Source organism: Megascapheus bottae, chromosome 1 (genome assembly GCF_031878675.1).
Source record: "Megascapheus bottae isolate mThoBot1 chromosome 1, mThoBot2.hap1, whole genome shotgun sequence".
In the NCBI taxonomy this organism is placed as follows: domain Eukaryota; kingdom Metazoa; phylum Chordata; class Mammalia; order Rodentia; family Geomyidae; genus Megascapheus; species Megascapheus bottae.
In genome coordinates, this window is record NC_143509.1 from 26,793,785 (window position 1) to 26,812,238 (window position 18,454).

Genomic DNA, 18,454 nt, shown 5'->3' on the forward strand with positions numbered 1-18,454 from the left:
AGAGGCTAAGATGTATCCCAAGAGGTATGGGGGGGTGAGGGGCAGGTTTCTGGAGACAGTGTTCCACACACGCCTGTGGTACAAAAAAGAAAGCCAAGACTTCACCCAAGAGCAAAGGCTCGTCCAGCAGACCCAGAGCAAGGACGTGGGTGCATCCCCCAGGCCCAGTGTCTCGTGTTGCTGGAAGCTTCTGGGAAGAGGCGGCCAGGTCACCCAGGCTGCAGGATTCCAGTGATCCAGGACATCAAGACGGAGCCATGCTTCAAAGCTCTGGCAGTCCAGAGAGGCAGAGCCTCGTGGGAAAGTGGCCGGCGATGGGCTCCTCACACAAAACGAGGCTGCCTTTCCTGGCAGGTGCCCACAGCAATGTTCCTGCCATGGAGCCTCATGGCGGGCAGCTGGGCTGGTGCCACATTGTTGGACTGGTTGGTATTGTAGGTCAACAGCTGTGGAGCTGAACCCGCCTCATCCTCGTCCCCCAGCTGCTCCTCGCTGCCCCTGTGGCTTTGGGGACCCCCCTGCAGTCCAGCCTCGTCGTCCTGCTTGTCAGGGAAGTGAAGGTGGTGCAGGGCACTGGCATCGGATGACGACAGGGGGTCTGAGGTCTCCTCCAGCTCCGAGTCTGAGTCATTGGAGGCAACTCGGGATTCTGGGAGGAAGAGGCAGAGACCGACAGACATCCTGGCATCAGACGGGTACCTGGCTCCCATGCTGAGGCTGTCCACCCAGCTTTATTCCCCCTTGAAACCTAGGCTCTGAGGAAAGTGGCCTGGCCTGCTGCCTGCACCACAGAGGCTCAGCACACACAGGCACCACCCATGTGTGCTCCTTTTCTGGCACAGGTCACCATCTTGGAGAAGGGCTACGTTGATGGGCTTACATGGACGGAGCCCATGGACGGCTGACAACCCCATGGGAAATACCACCTGCACCCGCTGGCTCAGGGCCATCCACTCACCTTGGCCTCCATCCTCTGCCTCCACCTGCAGGGCGAAGGCAGCTCCCACACTCGTCTCCAAGTGGGGCATCAGCACCACTACCTCAGCCCGCTGGTTACAGGGCTCATCCTGCAGCAGGGAAGGAGTGATGGAAGGTGCCTCTCCGCCCTCCCTGCCCCCCAGCTGTTTCCTTCTAGTGTATAAATAGCCCTGGCCCTTCTTTTTTCTTTTTTTTCTCTCTCTCTTTTTTTTTTTTGTCAGTCCTGGGCTTTGAACTCAGGGCCTGAACACTTTTCTTGGGCTTTCTCAAGGCTAGAGCTCTACCACTTGAGCCACAGCACCACTTCTGGCTTTTTTTTTTTTTTTTTTTTTTGTCAGTCCTGGGCTTAAGCTCAGGGCCTGAGCACTGTCCTTGGATTTTTCTCAAGGCTAGAGCTCTACCACTTGAGCCTCCGCATCACTTCTGGCTTTTTCTAAGTATGTGGTACCAAGGAATCGAACCCCGGTCTTTGTGCATGCTAGGCAAGCACTCTACCATTAGGCCAAACTCCCAGCCCCACTTCTGGCTTTTTTTCTATGTATATGGTACCAAGGAATAGAACCAGGTCTTTGTGTATGCTAGGCACACACTACCACTTGAACCACATCTCTACTTCTGGCTCTTCACTAGTTCACTGGAGATAGAGAGTCTGTCAGGACTGGCTTCAAACCTTGATTCTCAGGTCTCATTCTCCAGAGGAGTTAGATTATGGGTGTAGATCTGCCATTGGCCCAGCTACTCTAGGGGATCAGGAGCCATCCCATGCCTGTCCCCCAACCCCAGGGGGATTCTCCTCAGTGCTCTTTCATTGAGCAGATACTCTAACCAGACAGACAAGCCCAGCTCAGACACCAGCACTGAAGCCCCAGGCTGCAAACTCTGCGGTCCTAGGCTCATAGCTTCCTGGGCATATAGGGCCCAACCTGGCAGTCAGAGAAAATCCAAGGACACCAAGAGAAGCCAGAGATGGATAAGAAATATGAGGACAGAATAAACGCAGTTTCTAAAACTGAAACAAAACAAAACAGGACTGGGAACATGGCTTAGTGGTAGTGTGCTTGCCTCGCACGCATGAAGCCCTGGGTTCTATTCCTTGGTATCACATACGCAGGTGCTATGGCTCGAGTGGTAGAGCACTGGCCTTGAGAAAGCCCAAGGACAGTGCTCAGGTCCTGAGTTCAAGCCCCAGGACTGGCCAAAAAAAGGGAGGGGGGCAAGAAATTAAAACAGGGTAGTAAGCCACGTACCCGTGGCTCTATTTACTCAGGAGGTTGAGATCTGAGGATCATGGTCCAAAAACAGCTGTGGAAAAGTTCATGAAACTTATCTACAATGAAGTACCAGAGAGCCAGAAATGGAAGGGTGGCTCAAGTGAAAAAGTGCTAGGAGTGACCAGGAAAGCTAAGGGACAGTTCAAATCCCAGTACTGGCACCAGAACACAAAAAGAAAAAAAAGAAGCCACAACAACGTATGGATGAGATACAGTGCTCCAGGCAGACCCTTCTGAGCATGGGCCAGCAACAGGGACGAGGAGAGTGGTGGTGTAAAGGAGTCTGCACATCTTGGGGCTCTTCCTTAGGACTCAGGCTTCGTCCAGGTCAGCTTAGAGGACCCCCCACAGGGCTCCCTGGCTGACTGGTCCAAATCAGCCTTTCCCGCCCATGTCACCCATCAGGGGCCCTCTCACTTTCCCAGGGGACAGCTCAGTCAGACCCGGGCCTCACCTCGGGTGCCTCCTCAGACTCCTCCTCAAAGACCAGGCTGTAGTGGACGATGAGCGCCTCAACCACGCGTGCCTGGTGGGGATAGTCCACCAGGGAAGAGAGGGAGACGGTGGCCTCGGTAGGCCGAGGACGCAGCAGCGTGGGTCCGAAGACGATCCCCAGATTGCCTGGCGTCATCTTGTTGTCCTCCTCCACCTCCACGATCCTGAGGGTCCGGAACGGTGCCAAGTGTTGTGAGTGCCTCCCAGACTCTCCGGCCACCCTTCCCCTGCCCGGGACGGGGGGCGGAAGCCTCACCGGCGCAGGTGCCGGAGCAGGTACTGCAGCGTGGCCCGGTTCTCGGCGGGCAGGTCCCGCAGGAGCTCTCGGAGGCGGCCCACCATGGCCTCAGTGGCTGCCTCGCTCTCGGACCCATCCTGCCGGCCCCGGGAGGCTGCCTTGGCCTCGGCCTCGGCCTTCAGGCTCTCCTTGGCCAGTCCCACCAGCTCATGGTAAAGGCGGAAGGAGATGAGCGGCTCGGGGAGCTACGGGGCAAAGTAAGTCAGCACCTGGTCGGCCCGCCTACCCGGGCAGGGCTCCGGCGCTGGCCACGCCCACACGCGGCAGGGGGTGTCTCCATTGGCTGCCCCGCTTCCGGCGGGCGTGTCCCAGGAACCCGGCCCCGCCCCCTCGCCTTAGGCCCCACCCACTGCAGCACCAGCCGCCGCCTCATCCTAGCAGCTTTGCCCCTGTCCGTGGATGACCCCGCCACCCTGTTCTAGCCTCACAGGCCACAGTTCTTCCAGGTGCGGGCTCCGCCTTCAGCCTCTACTTTCCCATCTCACCTGGCGCAGGTAGAGCTTGAGGACGTTGCTTATGTCGTGGGGCAAGGCCTGTGACAGTTCCACCAGCTCCTTGCCATTCTCGAAGGCCTGGCACAGCTTCTCCACCCGAGTCTTCACGCCGTTCACCCGGTAGATGCCCTGTGGGGATGCGATCCCGTCAGCCTCCCGGCCCCCCGCCCGCTCCCAGGACCCGGCAGGCTTGCGGCTTGCACAGCTTGCGGCTTGCACCGCGGGGTCGCACCTTGGTGCGCAGGGCCCGTCGCTCGATCTCACAGACACACTTCTTAATGATGAAGGGCACGCCGTCCGGGGTGCGCAGGGCTGCCTGGCTGAAGTCCTGGCCAAAGAGCTGCAGACGGCCCTGCAGTTTCTTGTGGCCACACTGGATGGCCAGCGTTTCCAGACATTTCTTGTGACACGCCAGGCAGCACTAGGGGACCAGGAAAAAGTAAACCGCAATCCTTCTTGACACGTGGTTCAGATGGCTTCCTGCCCCATCCCTGAAATTCCTCATTGTGCCTTCTGAAAATACAAGCCCCAAGCCTCCCTGGCCACATGAAACCCCTTTTGGAGGAGAGCTATCACTCCTCACACCTGTCTTTTAGCCCTTTGGTTTTTCTACCACAGCCCCAGGGCCTTTGCACTAGCCACACACTTTGCTTGAGATAACCTGTCCACCCCCAGCATAGTCTCACAGACCCTTGTGTCTCTGGAGGTACTGAGGTTTGAACCTAGGGCCTCCTGCTTGTTAGGCAGGTGTTTTACTACTTGAACCACATCCCTAACCTTTCTTCACTTCTTAAAAACTCCCTGTCACAGGGAGTCTGCCACGTACCTCCTCACACTCAGCCCCCTGGAAGTAGACGTAGCTGTTACACTCTCGGCACTTGGCGGGCGTGCGGAGTTTCCTCAGCCGGTGTGTGCGGGCAGCCTTGGACAGTCCCACGTGGCGGAAAGGTCCACTGGGCACAGGCACGGGCAGTTCAGGGGTGATGTCATTGAGGTCGGCTGGGGGGGGGCAGGATGGGTGTCACAGACCAGAAGGGGGTGGGCACACAGACTGTGTCCAAACTCCTTGCCCCATCCCCACCCAAATCAGGGCCCCTCACCCTGCTCAAAGGCAGACGCACCCTCGCCAGCCTCCTGTTCCACCAGCTCCTCGCTGGATGACATGGTACCACTGGAAGATGTCCGCTCAATCTTCTTGAAGTCGCCTGGGCAGGAAAAAGGGCCATCAGATTCATGAGTGCTAAGTCTAGGAGCTCTAGGACAAACATCTTTGACCCGCACAGTGAGAATAGAGGCCAGAGGTGTGGGAGGGGGAGGCATTTGGACTCCCCCACATCATACCCAGTCATTCACCTGAGCCAGAGCTGGGGTCAAGGCCGCTGTCAGAGTCTGAGATGGAGATTGGCCATGATTTGTGTACCTGGTGTCCTCGTCCACCTTTGGCAGAGAAGAGAAGGTGGAGGCATCTCTTAGAGAACAGTGCCAGGGCCACAGGGAGCCAGCCCTGCCCAGGCTCCCGCAGGCACTCACCCCTGTGCTCCTTGGCTGGTGACCCTTCAATGGGCCCGCCCTCCTCCGGGGGGCTGCTGGGTGCCTGGGTTCCTGCTGTGTCACCAACATTGAAGCTGCTCTTCCGGGCACGCAGGACTGGAGACCTGGGGAGGAGGGGGGTAAGGACAGGGAGGTTATGAGGGGGTGGCCACCTTGGCGGGGAAGGGAGGCAGGTCTGGATTCCTCTGTGGTACCAGGCATTGGCTGAGATGTGTGGCTCGAAGTCGTAGCGTACGTCGGGCTCCTCTCCGCGCTGCAGCTGGCGCACGTGGGACGCGTACTGCTGGCCCAGGTCGTAGAGTTTGCTGCTCTCGCAGAGCATCTGGAAGTGGACGGGCAGGGGCGCCGTCTGCATGTGCATCAGCTGGTAGTAAGAGATGGTGGCCTGCACACAGCAGCAGGGACACACCGTCAGCAGGCTGGAGCCCAGCCCAGCACCCCACACGCCCAACCCTCTCACACCCAGGCACACACCGTCTTGATGGTCTGGTCGCTCTGTCGGATCACCTCTTGGATCTGCCGCAGCGCCGTCACCTTGGTGTCCTCCAGCTCCTGCTTCTGTGTCTTTGCATCAGCCACGCATGTGCGGTAGGTAGCCATGGCTTCCTCTGCCTGCAGTGAGGTGGATGGGATGAGAGACTCAGAAAAATCCCACAGAGGGTCAGGCACGACTGAAAGAGCTAAGGCTCCGAATTCAAGCTCTAGAATAGGCACCACATACCACACACACACACGCGCACACACACACACACACACACACGGCACTGCCCATCCACTCTCACCTTGTTCTTGGCTTCCTCCTCCAGGCGTCGCCGTTTGTCCAGGGTCTTCGAGGCTGCACTACCCACCCCGGGACCAGCACCCGCCTGTTCCTCCTCAGCCCTGGCCACCAAGCAGCGGGCCTTGTCGTGGTCCTCGCAACGCTGAATGTAACTCTGCTTGGCCTTGCGCAGGTTGGATTCTGCCTCTTGCTGTAAAGGGATGAGTCTCATTCTCCATCTCACCAGCTCCTTCCTCCCTCCCCAACCACATCCTGGGAGCAACAGCCCCTGACCAAACACAGGGATTGTCCCACCTGCAGTGACACCCTAAAAGAAAGCGGTGCCTTTTTATTTTATCTGTGTTGGTACTGGGCCTTGCACTCTTTCTTGGCTTTTCTACATAAGGCTGGTACTCGAGCACTTGAGCCACAATTCCACTTGTGGCTTTTTGCTGGTTAACTGGAGATTAGAGTCTTGAAGACTTGCCTGCTTTGAAGCCAGCTTCAAATCAGTATCCTCAGAGCTCAATCTCTTTTGAATGGCTAGGATTTCAGGCTTGAGCCATCAGCGCCTAGCTTTCAGTGCCCATTTTCTAGTCAAGGAAACTGAGGCACGGGTCAGCTCTTTATAAAAGCACAAACTTCTTGCTCACCACCCTCCTGCACCTAGGTTGGTTTCACTTCCGTTCTTAACAAATGAAAACAGAGAGGTTGCACAGACAGGAAGCCAGGCACACCCCCCAGAAACTGGAAGTATTCATTCTCCCCTTGGGTGGGGGTCATGTTATAGCCTAAATATCAGAGACTAAAAAAAAAATGTAGAAGAGTACCTGTAATTATAGTACATGCCTGTAATCCTAACTACTTTAGAGGCTGAGATCTGAGATGGTAGTTCAAAGCCAGCCCAGGCAGGAAAGACCATGAGACTCCTATCTTCAATTAACTAACAAAAAGCTGGAAGTAAAGGTGTATAGCTAGAGTGCTAGAGTGTTAGCTTTGAGCACAGCATTCAAGGAGTGTTCCCAGATCCTGAGTTCAAGCCCTAACACTGGCATGCACACACACACACACACACACACACACACACACACACACACACACACTCTCCAGGGCCTGGGAGTATATATCAGTGGTAAAGCAGGTGTTTAGCTGAGCCAAATCCCCACGCATCAAAATTAAACACTTGGGAAATTGAGGTAGAGGATTTCAATGCCAGCCTCAGCTATACTGGGGAGATGTTGCCCCCCCAAAAAGTCAACTGGTAAAGCAAGGGAGAAAAAGGGAATCATAGCATTATAGTCTCCATTCTGTAATATGTAAAGAGTTCTGGCAAATCAACATGAAACAAGCCACTTCCCAATTGAGTGAGTAAAATATGAAGCAAGGCTTTCCAGAAACTGAGAAGCAGAACTGTGACGTGTGAGGGGAAAGATGCACGAACACTCTTCCAGCCAATCCGTTCATTCGGGATACTGATCCAGGACAAATCCTTTCACATTCTATTGGCAGGCCAGAGCCTGTTACAGCAATAATGTTTATTACCCAACGGCTCAGAACAGCCACAGTACCCACCATAGGTGGTTAGTGACAGATACCACAGCTGAACACTGCACAGCAGCAAAAGGGACGGCGACACTTTACATGAACCCACAAGGGTCAGCCTCTCTACAGAGAGGTAAACTCAAAATCAGGAAGGAAGGTCTGGCACGCAGCTCAAGCAGCAGAGTATCAGCGTGATAAGCATCAGGCTCTGAGTTCAAGTCCCAGTACAGCAAACAAGCAAACAAAAACAAAATTTGGTGGCATGTAGGTAATGAAAGAAAAAAAAATGGTAAATTCAGCCAGGCACCAGTGGCTCACACCTGTAATCCTAGCTACTCGGGAGGCTGAGATCTGAGAATTGCGGTTCCAAGCCAAACCCAGCAGGAAAGTCTATGAGATTCTCATCTCCAATTAATTACAGAAAAAGCCAGAAATGAAACTGTGGCTCAAGTGATAGAGTGCACGCCTTGAGCAAAAGAAGCTCAGGGACAGTGCCCAAGCAGTGAGTTTAAGCCCCAAGACTAGCAAAAAAACAAAAATAAGAACAAAAAGATGGTAAATTACAGGCCGGCTTGGCCTGTAGCAAAAGCCTGTCTCAAAAATAAATAAATAATTGGGGCCGGGAGTCTGGCCTAGTGGTAAGAGTGCTTGCCTAGCATGCACCAAGACCTAGGTTAAATTCCTCCGTGCCACATACATAGACAAAGCTGGAAGTGGTGCTGTGGCTCAAGTGGCAGAGTGTTAGCCTTGAGAAAAACCCAATGACAGTGCTCAGGCCCTGAGTTCAAGCCCCAAACTAGCAATAAATAAATAAATAAGGGGCCAGGAGCATATCTAGTGGTAGAGTACTAGCCTAGCAAGCACAAAGCCCTGGGTTTGATTCCTGGTACCACATACTCAGAACAAGTCACAAGTGGCACTGTGGCTCAAGTGGCAGAGTGGTAGCCTTGAGCAAAATGTATCCAAGGATAGTGTCTAAGCCCTGAGTTCGAGCGCTGGGACTGGCAATAAATAAATAAATGTGGCACTGTGGCTCAACGTGCTAGAGCATTAGCCTTGAGCTGAAGAGCTCGGGGTCAGAGCCAGGCCTCCAGTTCAAACCCCATGATCTGCAACAACAACAACAAAAGCTCAATGGCTCACACCTGTAACCCTAGCTACTCGGGAGGCTGAGATCTGAGGACTGTGGTTTGAAGGTAGCCACGCCAAGTCTGTGAGAGGCTCTTATCTCTAATAAACTACTCAGAAAAAGCTAAAAGCAGCACGGTGGCTCAAGTGGTGGAAAGTTCCCCTTGAACAAAAAGAAGCTCAAGGCCAGTTCCCAGGCCCAGAGCTCTAACCTCAGGACTGGCAAAAATGAATGAATGAATGAATGGCCAGTTGCCGGTGACTCACACGTTTAATCCTAGCTACTCAGGAGACTGAGAGCTGAGGGAAAGGTTCAACACCAGCCCAGACAGGGCGAGCACAAGGGCACGAGTGGAGCTGTGGCTCCAGTGGTTCCAGCCAACCTTGGTCAAGGGCAGGGCCCAGGCCCTGAGTGCGAGAACCCTTACCCCACTCCAAAGTACAGCAAGCAGAGACACACAGGACCCTCCCCTCATCGTGGGGACCTGGGAACCGCCATCTCTGCCCACCAGCACGTGCTGGACCAAGTGGACATCTCCACCTCCCTCTCTGGCGCAGGCGCAGAAGTCCAATGCTCAGGTTCTGCGGACTGAGCGTGCCCCCATCACCCTCCCCCCCCAATCCCCCCCAGCCCCACCTGCCACCCCTACCAGCTTCCGCTGAGCTCGATGCCACGATTCCTTGATCTCCTTCCGACGTCTCTCGTGCTCCTGCCTCCGCAGGGTCAGGGGCTGAGGCATGGGGAGAAGAGGGGGGGGGCAGATGGAGGAATAGACCATAAATGGGGAAGACCCAGTATGGATGCCCGCCCAGCCTGGCTCTTCCCAGGCTCTGCCTAACCTGCATGAAAGTCTGATTCTGCAGCGTGTTGGCGGCCTGCACCATGCTGTGGCCGAACTCCAGGTCCTGCTCCAGGGCCAGTGAGTAGATGGACAAGAGGGGCATGTGGGGCTGTGGGGAAAGAGTGGCCCAAAGTGAGGGCAGGGCAGGCCCTGCACCCCGCACCCTCCCACAGAGGGGAAGCCCAGCCTCTGGCCAGTGACCACTGGGTCTCACCTCATGCATGACGCTCTGTCTGCAGTTATGCACCACCTTCTGCAGGCCTTTGGCAAATTCCATCTCTGCAGGATGTACAGTGCAGAGTGAATGCATTTACATGGCCTCCTTATGAGCCGGGAGCGGGGCGAGGGGGGGGGCGATGGGGGCTCATGGCTGTCATCCTAGCTACTCAAGAGGCTGAGATCTGGTAATTGTGGTTCAAAGGCAGCCCAGGCAAGAAAGTCTGTGAGACTCCTATTCCCAGTGAACCCGCAGAAAACTGGAAGTAGAGCTGGGGTTCATGTGGTAGAGCACTAAAGCTTAGAGCAAAAAAAAAGAGCTCAGGGACGGTATCCAGGCTCTGGGTTCAAGACCCAGAACCCCCACCAACAACAAAAGTAAGAATTGCCCTCTACCAGCCTCTCCCCTGCCCACCCCGGCTCTCACCCAGCGTGGTCCGCTTTTCTAGGTAGCTGATGAGATCCTTCATGTACTTGGCCAGATTCTTGGCGTACTGTAGCGCAGCGTCTACGCCCCCCTCACAGCGCTGCAGCAGCATGTCCACTTCCTCCGGGGGCAGGCAGCCTGAAGAGGATCTGCTCAGCCTGAACCCCACCACTCAGAGCACCCCACTCAACCAAGCCTGCCCTCCGAGTACCCTGGGAATACTCACCTTCCTCGCAGTCCTCAGAGCCTGGCGCTGGAGCCTCACTGCCCTGTCCATACAGGTTCTCCATGGACTGCACGGGAGGGGAAGGAGGGTGAGGAGCCTTTTGCGGGGACCCATTCTACCCCCCTGCAGACATCGTGTTCTCCTACTCCTGCCCACCTTGGCTCACCTGGCTAGAGTCCCCAGGGGGCACGGAGAGGAGGGTGCTGCTGTCCACCTCACCCATGAGGAACTCGGACACGCTGCAGGGCCAGAAGAGCAGGATCCATGGACACCCGTGACAATCCCTAGCCCCCCCCCGTCCCCCCAGCTCGTGGGTTCCCACACTCACGTGCTACTGAATGACACAGCCATGGTTTCCAGAGCCTTCTCAAACTCCCTCTTGTCAGATTCATTGTTACACTCATAATGGAAAGCTGGGAGGGAAAGCCAAGGCATGGTCCACTCAGGGAAGCGGCCATCCCCGAGGCTAACGATCAGAAACTCTGAGCCAGCCATCTGGCACCAGGAGCTCACGCTGCTATCCTAGCTACTCAGGAGGCTGAGATCTGAAGATCGTGATTCAAAGCCAGCCCAGCAGGAAAGTCTGTAAGACTCTTCAAGGAATCACCCAAGACTGGCACACACAACAAAATAAAATAAAACTCATCTTAGATAGCCCCGTCCCAGGAAGTCCTTCTGGCCAGGCAACAGAGGCCCAGCTGCTCCTTCCCAGCTGGCTGACCTTTGACCTTGGCGATGAGGGTGCCGGCTGCCGTCAGGGTCTCCAAGGTGTTCAGCAGCGGGTATCTGGAAATCACCTGGCGCATCACACGCAGGGCCTCACCCAGGCATTCGTGGGCCAGTGGCCGCCGGGCCTCCAGATCTGCTGAGCACAAAGAATGTGTGAAGAGGGACGGACAGGCCGCCCAGCTCCTCCTCCTCTTCCTCCTCTTCCTCCTCCTCCTCCTCCTCCTCCTCCTCCTTCCAACCCCTGTCCCCAGGCAGGAGATGGAGGCAGATGGGAGCAAGGGCAGCTGGGGACTGATTGAATGGAGGCCACTGCCCCTCTCTCTGGGCTACTGGTTAGGTCAGCAAAGGCGAAACCTTGGCTTGGTCCTTTCTGACTAGAACACTTTTTCTGTCCCTCCAGAAAGTTAACACCCCCACTTCTGCTGGAGCTGTAAGTCCTACAGATGCAGGGGGCTCGTGGCAGCGATTGTAACTACTTAGGAGACTGGGATCTGAAGGATCACAGTTCTGTCAATACCCTGGGCAGAACGGCACACTAGGCTCTATTTCCAAAAGTCCCCTTTTTTTAAAAAAAGAAAAGCAAGGAGTATCGATAGTTGAGAAGTAATGCACCCACTACCTGACAAATGTTAACCCTCTATACATTACCCCGACAAAAAAGATGTAATTTAAAAAGAAGAGAAAAGCAGGTTGGTGAGCTGCGAGTATACCCTGGGTTCCATTCCTCGGTGCCACATACACAGAAAAAGCCAAAAGTAGTGCTGTGGCTCAAGTGGTAGAGCGCTAACCTCGAGAAAGCCCAAGGACAGTGTGCAGGCCCTGCCCCAGGACTGGCCAAAAAAAAAAAAAAAAAAGCAGGGTTGGTGACATGCCTCAAGCAAGCAAGAGAGGGCTAGTCCAGCCAAACACACAGCCTCAGTTCAAACCCTAATGCAGTCCTACAAAAGAGAATGCTGTAGCGTAGGGCCTCTTCTCCATGCAGTCCTACCCTCTTTTGGGGCCTTATTTTTCAGCCTGCTCCTGGACCCACCCTACCTGTCTAGGCACTGGGTCTAAGCAATCCCCATTTCCTGGCAGTGGGCAGTATTACTATCCTTTTTTTTTTTTTTTGCAGATGAGGAAATGGAGATACAAAGAGAAAAAATATTCCCCTCCACCCCTCACCCTGGGGGAGGGTCCCATGGGTGGCTCATTGGAGATAAGAGTCTCAGGAACTATCCTGCGAGTGCTGGCTTCAAGTCAGGATGTTCAGATCTCAGCCTCCAGAGTAGCTAGGGTTACAGGCCCCCTGCATCTGGCTACAGAAGGCATTTCTTTCTTTCTTTCTTTCTTTTTTTGCCAATCCTGGAACTTGAACTCAGGGCCTGGGCACTGTCCTTGAACATTCTCGGGGCTAGCACTGTACCCTTGAACCACAGTGCCACTTCAGGCTCTTTCTGTGTATGTGGTACCAAGGAATTGAACCCAAGGCTTCGTGCATTCTAGGCAAGCCCTCTACCAGTAGGCCACACTCCCGGCTCCAGAAAGCATTTCTTAAGGATCAGTTTTATCATATGAAGGCATGATTAGGCTGGGCAGAAAGACTGCCTGGCTTTATTTTCTGGGCAGCAGTGAGCTGGAGCAGGTATCAGTGCAAAACAGGGTGGTGGCCAGGAGTGAAGGGATGTGACATTAAGTGCCATTCTCAAGCATTCAGAACGGGAAGAGACTTGTTTTTGAAATGGGGTATTCACAAGCTAGGGTGCTCAAGACACAGAAATCTGAGGAAGGGACGTGAATGACCAAGAGAACACTGAGATGGGAGTGGGCCCAGTAGATGCCACCCACATAGAGACCCCATTGAATGCCACCCCAGAACTGTGACATCTCTAACCTCTCACACCAGAATGCTCGCCCCCTCCCCAGTTTGCTCGCCCCCTCCCCAAGCGATGGAAGGGACTCCAGGAATTTGGAGAAGGCGCCATGGAGGCCACACCCCGTCTGGAACATTCCTTCACTCAACTCTGCCCCTCCGATCACCACAAAGTCCCTGCAGCACCCCGAAACTGACAAAGCTCCCTGGCAAGGCAGGATACCAGCAAATGGAGGAGACTCAGTCTTGGCACTGGAAAGGCCATTGCATGATCACCGCTGACTCCCCTCCTCCACCTGCTGTGTCCCAGCTGGCCAGGCTAGGGGACCTCTGGGCCCCTTCCCACTGTCCCCTCACCTCGGGGCCCTGCCTGGCAGCGCCTGGGGCCATCATCCAGTGATGGATGCACCTTCCCGCAGATACACACGGCCGGAGCACAGAGCAGGACTAAAGGTGAGGACTAGTGGGGGTGGCTGGCTAGTGGCCAAACCGGCTCGGGCCAGTCCTCAGGCCCCGCCCCCTCGCAGGAAAGCCCCTCCCCCAGCCCCTAGGCTGACTCCCAAGGCAGGAAGGAGTCTTAGATCCCAGGCTGCCCTGTTCCATATGGGGTGGGTGCAGAGTGGTGGGGAAACTGAGGCCTAAGGTGTGAGAAGGCTCAAGGAAGGGACAAAAACCAAGCTGGTGTCCCCGGTGGTCCCAGCTGCTCCTGAGACCCCCCACAATGACTCTACTGTATCTTCTTGGCTAAATGGGGACCTGAGCCCCCAACTCAGGCTGAGTTTTACAGACCCCAGGCATCCGAGGTCTCCCTGTGGGTCAGGGCAGCCCTCAGGGCGGCCCATGTCCTGCATATCAGGCCCTTTCCCCTAGAGCAAAGCGGGGCCTCTGTGTACAGCACAGTCTATAGGCCACGTAGCGGCATCCTGCCCAGGCTGGACCTCCAAGGAAGCCTGGAGATTAGCGCTTCCCCAGGAAGCCAGCTCGGCCTCCACCCCAGGATCCAGATATAACCCAGGGGGCTTCCACCCTTCAGAGGGCCTGGTTGCTGGCCCCAGAGCCGCAGCAGGGGTGGGGTCCCCAGCTTAGGCCTATCCAAGGCCTCAGTCTTCTCATCTGTAAAATGGGTGCAGGCTGGGACCCTTTGGCAAAGCCCTTGGCACTGCAGTTTCCGGGAGCTGACACCAAGCACTGAAGACCGTACCCAAAATGTTATGCCTGCCCTAGTGAGAGGTGCCCGCCTGGCCTGCCAGGGACAAACAGGAAGCAGATGAAAATAACCCAGCAGGAAGCAGGGCTGTCAGCAGCCCTGTGAAGGGAGAAAACGGAACTGCTATCCCACAGCCCAAAGCCACTTACTCCCCAGCACCTCCTACAACTTACAAGCAAGCACTCCTGGGCTTCACCACCCAGACCTCAGCCCACTTCCGGTCCATAGGTTCCAGAATGCAGATGGGACTCAATTTATCCTCTGTGTGAACACTTTCTATGGCTCCCTACTGTCCTTGCAAGCACTCCTAGGGTCATACCTTTGTACTCAATATTTTCCATTGCTGGTGCACCAGACATTTTCTCTACGTCTTTCCCTTCTTACTTGTTAACAAACTCCTATACATCCCTCAGAACCCAAGCTGTCATGGCTTAGCCCATGCAGCTCTCCCTGAAGTTTCACATTTCTTTCCCCAAGACCTTTGTTGAAAAGATCTGTGTCTTGCTCTCCTTTTCCACCCAGGCCTTGGTGTTTCCCTTGGTCCTCACCATCACGCAACACACACTCTTTGAGTTTTTCTAGGCCCTCGGCAAAGCGAGCCACATCAGCCAGCAGGTTTGAAATGTCTTCCACAGCATCCAAGAAAGGGCCTTCCGTGGGCAGCTCAGCAGGACTGGCGGCCGTCAGAGGGCTTCGGTAGCCCCTGCCAAGGGTCCAGGTGGCAGTACCAGAGAGGGGGAAGCCGGCAGCGCTGGCATGGCGGCTCAGACTGGTGGGCCTCTTGAGTGTGCCCATGGCCTTGGCACTGGAGGCTGAAGCTGGTGGCTCCAGGCTGGGTGCAGAGAAGACGGCATCGGGGCCATCTTTCCTGAGCAGTTCCTGGGAAAGTGAAGAAAAACCTAAGGGGGAATGCTTTATCCTGAGGGCTGCCTCAGTTTCCCAACAATGAAATGATTCCCACAAGTGTCAAAGGCTGGAGGTCAGAGGGCTGAGATTTGGGGCTTGGGTGCTGTTCCCCCCACCCCCCCAACACACCTGTTACCCAACATCCTCTTCCCTAGAGCTTTCACAAACAACGGTCCCTGCCCAAACCACAGCCCGGGGCGGGCGGGGCTGACAGGGTCAGGGGGAGGGGCACCCCACTTCCTGCTGGGGGTGGGGAGGGCTCCAGCGAAGGGTCTTCAGCCTCCAGCCCCCCCTCGGTTTCCACAGACGTGGGTCCTTCCAGATGGGCACCTGTGACGCTCTCTGTGCCCACCGCCCCAGACACCCCCAGGTTTCGTGGATACCCCCGTCCCCGCTCCACCCCCAGATCCACGGACAAGGTCCCCCTGGATTATCCAGCTCCGGGGGGCGCCCCGAACCCCCGTCCCGCCGAGCCCAGCCCCGCCGTGACCCCACCCACCACCCCACCTCGACGGGACGCGGGGACGCGGAGCCGGCCCGAGATCCCCGGCCCCGGATGCAGCGCGGTGCCTGCGGCGCGTCCCGCCCGCCCGGTGGCCCGACTCACCCCCGAGGGCTGCGGGCTGGGGCTTCCCGCGCGGTTCTTTTTGGAGATGGACGGGGTTTTCATGAGCTCGCGTTTCTTCCTGGAGAACATAGCGGGGCCTCGGGGCGGCCCGCGGGGGGCGAGCGGACGCCGGGGTGGAGGCCGGCGGGGCTGGGAGAAGCGGGGGGTCCCGGCCTCCGCGCCCCGCGCCGGGCAGCTCAGGACCACATTGCCGCGGGCCGCCCCGCCCCAGCTGTCAGGCCCGCGTGACGGCCGCCGCCCTCATTGGATGCCGCCCAGCCCCGCGCAGGAAAGGCGGGGGAGGCGCGGCCTCAGCCTGCCGCTCCGAGGAATGGGCTCGAGCGCCCCGCCCGGCCCCGCCTCCCCAGGCCTCGGCCCCGCCCCCCGGTCTCAGCCTACCACTCTGCAGAGTGGGCTCGAGCGCCCCGCCTCCCCAGGCCTCGGCCCCGCCCCCCAGGTCTCAGCCTACCACTCTGCAGTGGGCTCGAGGGCCCCGCCTCCCCAGGCCTCGGCCCCGCCCCCCAGGTCTCAGCCTATCACTCTGCAGAGTGGGCTCGAGCGCCCCGCCTCCCCAGGCCTCGGCCCCGCCCCTCCAGGTCTCAGCCTATCACTCTGCAGAGTGGGCTCGAGCGCCCCGCCTCCCCAAGCCTCAGCCCCGCCCCCCAGGGCTCAGCCTACCACTCTGAAGAGTGGGCTCGAGCGCCCCGCCTCCCCAGGCCTCGGCCCCGCCCCTCCAGGTCTCAGCCTATCACTCTGCAGAGTGGGCTCAAGCGCCCCGCCTCCCCAAGCCTCAGCCCCGCCCCCCAGGGCTCAGCCTACCACTCTGCAGAGTGGGCTCGAGCGCCCCGCCTCCCCAGGCCTCGGCCCCGCCCCCCAGGTCTCAGCCTACCACTCCAGTGGGCTCGAGCGCCCCGCCTCCCCAGGCCTCGGCCCCGTCCCCCAGGGCTCGGCCTACCACTCCAGTGGGCTCGAGCGCCCCGCCGCCCCAGGCCTCGGCCCCGCCCCCCAGGGCTCGGCCTACCACTCCAGTGGGCTCGAGGGCCCCGCCTCCCCAGGCCTCGGCCCCGCCCCCCAGGTCTCAGCCTACCACTCCAGTGGGCTCGAGCGCCCCGCCGCCCCAGGCCTCGGCCTCGTCTGTCTCAGCCTATCACTCTGTAGAGTGGGCTCGAACGCCCCGCCTCCCCAGGCCTCGGCCCCGCCCCCCGAGGTCTCAGCCTATCACTTTGTAGAGTGGGCTCGAGCGGGGCGCCTGCCCAGGCCTCGGCCCCGCCCCCCGGTCTCAGCCTACCACTCCGCAGTGGGCTGGAGCGCCCCGCCTCCCGGCCCCGCCTCCCCAGGCCTCGGCCCCGCCCCGCCAGGCCTCAGCCTGCCCTTCCGCGGAGTGGACGCGAGCGCCCCGCCCCGCCCCGCCTGGTCCCGGCAGGTCTCTCCAGGTCCCTCCAGGTCAGAGCCCCCGCTCCCCCCCCCCCCCCCCGTCCCTCCAGTCCTCCTCCGGCCGCTCTGCGGTATGGGCCGCGAGCGCCCCACCTCCGGGCCCCACCCCGCCCCGCCGCACCCCAATTTCCTCCCCCAGGAGCTGTGCGCTCTCTGCTGGGCCCCCCAGGATGCTCACCACCACACACCCACCCACTCCGACGGGGAGAGGGCCATGCGGAGCCTCGGGCACGCCGGGAGGCGGCCTTTCACGTGGGGCCACCACCAGAGGACTACAGGGGAGCCTCCCGGGTTGCGGACTGCACACAAACACCACCCCAACTCTCCCTCCCTCCCCCCCTGCCTCTTCTGGTCAGCTCTCCTTGCACGCCAGCCCAGCTCCCCGCTTCCAGCCGGCCAGCAACTTAGAACCCCAGAGTTGGGCTGGTCAGGACGCAGACACAGAAGGCTGACCACGCCTCCAAGGACAGTCAGCACGTGGTAAAGACAGGGATGTCTTGCAGGGGCTGTAGATTCCTTTTTAGGGTGTGTGTCAATTCAGGGCCTGGGCCTGGGCTCTGTCTCTGAGCTCTTTTGCTCAAGACTAGACTAGCACTCTACCGTTTGAATCACACCTTCACTTCCAGCTTTTTTGTTAGTTTGTGGGGCTTAAATTCCAGGCCTGGCTGCTCTCCTTGAACTCTTTTACACAAGTCTTTCCCTCTACCACTTTGAGCCACAGATCCGCTTCCAGTTTTCTTGTGGCTAAATGGAGATAAGTCTAACTGACTTTAGTGCCTGGGCTGGCTTTGAATGGTGATCCTCAGATCTCAGCCTCCTGAGTAGCTAGGATTACAGGTGTGAGCCACCAGTGCTCGGCTTTTTGGTGGTTAATTGAGGGATCTCATGGATATCTACATGGGGTTGACTCTGAATCACAATCAGATCTCCGTCTCTTGAGTAGCTGTGACTGCAGACATGAGCCACAGGCACAGGGCTTGGCTCTCCTCGACTCTCCCAGGATTTTCCCCTTAATACAACTACCCCAACCCCTCCACCCCACCAACCCCCTCCCCTACTGACCTCTGGTGATGGGGGTGGCTCTCCAGGGCACAGACCTGGAAGGCCACAGCCCCCAGTGTTGAATCCAGTTCTCCAAGCCCTGGACCAGCCACAAACCCATCCAAGTAGCCCCTTGAGGACTTTTTGTCCCCCACTCATTGCTCTGTCAGCTGCGTTTGGCATATGTGCCCAGGGCTGGAAGGTGTGTTGCTTTGGCCTGGCCGGAAGGGCTGTACTTCAGTCTCCTCTTAGCTGCCTGGAACATTCCCCAGCCCTGACTTCATCCCACTTCATGGTGAGGTACACTCATAGCTACCTCCCTTAGGTGCCAGACCCACATGGGCACACAGTTCTCTGGGTACCAGTGGCCAGGCTCCTTTGTGTGGGCTCCCCACTGAGTAGGCTCAAAGCAGCTGTAGCTAAGCTTATGTCTACTCCACAGATCACCTC

The 18,454-nt window shown here is 57.6% G+C and overlaps 1 protein-coding gene across 3 annotated transcripts; it reads right to left on the reverse strand.

The window, feature by feature from the left end:
* Positions 1 to 16: 16 nt before the first annotated feature.
* Positions 17 to 18,166, reverse strand: Arhgap45 (Rho GTPase activating protein 45). 3 transcript variants are annotated; one of them, XM_090339674.1, is made up of 23 exons: positions 18,026 to 18,166; positions 14,565 to 14,895; positions 10,950 to 11,090; positions 10,557 to 10,641; positions 10,395 to 10,467; positions 10,229 to 10,295; positions 10,003 to 10,140; positions 9,574 to 9,638; positions 9,358 to 9,468; positions 9,168 to 9,248; positions 5,870 to 6,058; positions 5,562 to 5,699; positions 5,282 to 5,472; positions 5,067 to 5,191; positions 4,890 to 4,973; positions 4,637 to 4,741; positions 4,363 to 4,535; positions 3,769 to 3,957; positions 3,528 to 3,665; positions 3,001 to 3,227; positions 2,704 to 2,908; positions 959 to 1,067; positions 17 to 649 (listed from the first exon to the last, which is right to left on the reverse strand). In XM_090339674.1, the coding sequence occupies exons 1-23, from the start codon at positions 18,161 to 18,163 to the stop codon at positions 324 to 326; spliced, it is 3,429 nt and encodes a 1,142-aa protein (XP_090195800.1). In that variant the 5' UTR covers positions 18,164 to 18,166; the 3' UTR covers positions 17 to 323. The 3 variants fall into 3 exon arrangements, with proteins under 3 accessions (XP_090195800.1, XP_090195803.1, XP_090195802.1); XM_090339677.1 differs by having other exon boundaries at positions 4,658 to 4,741; positions 10,950 to 11,093; XM_090339676.1 differs by lacking the exon at positions 18,026 to 18,166 and adding an exon at positions 15,530 to 15,869.
* Positions 18,167 to 18,454: the final 288 nt, after the last annotated feature.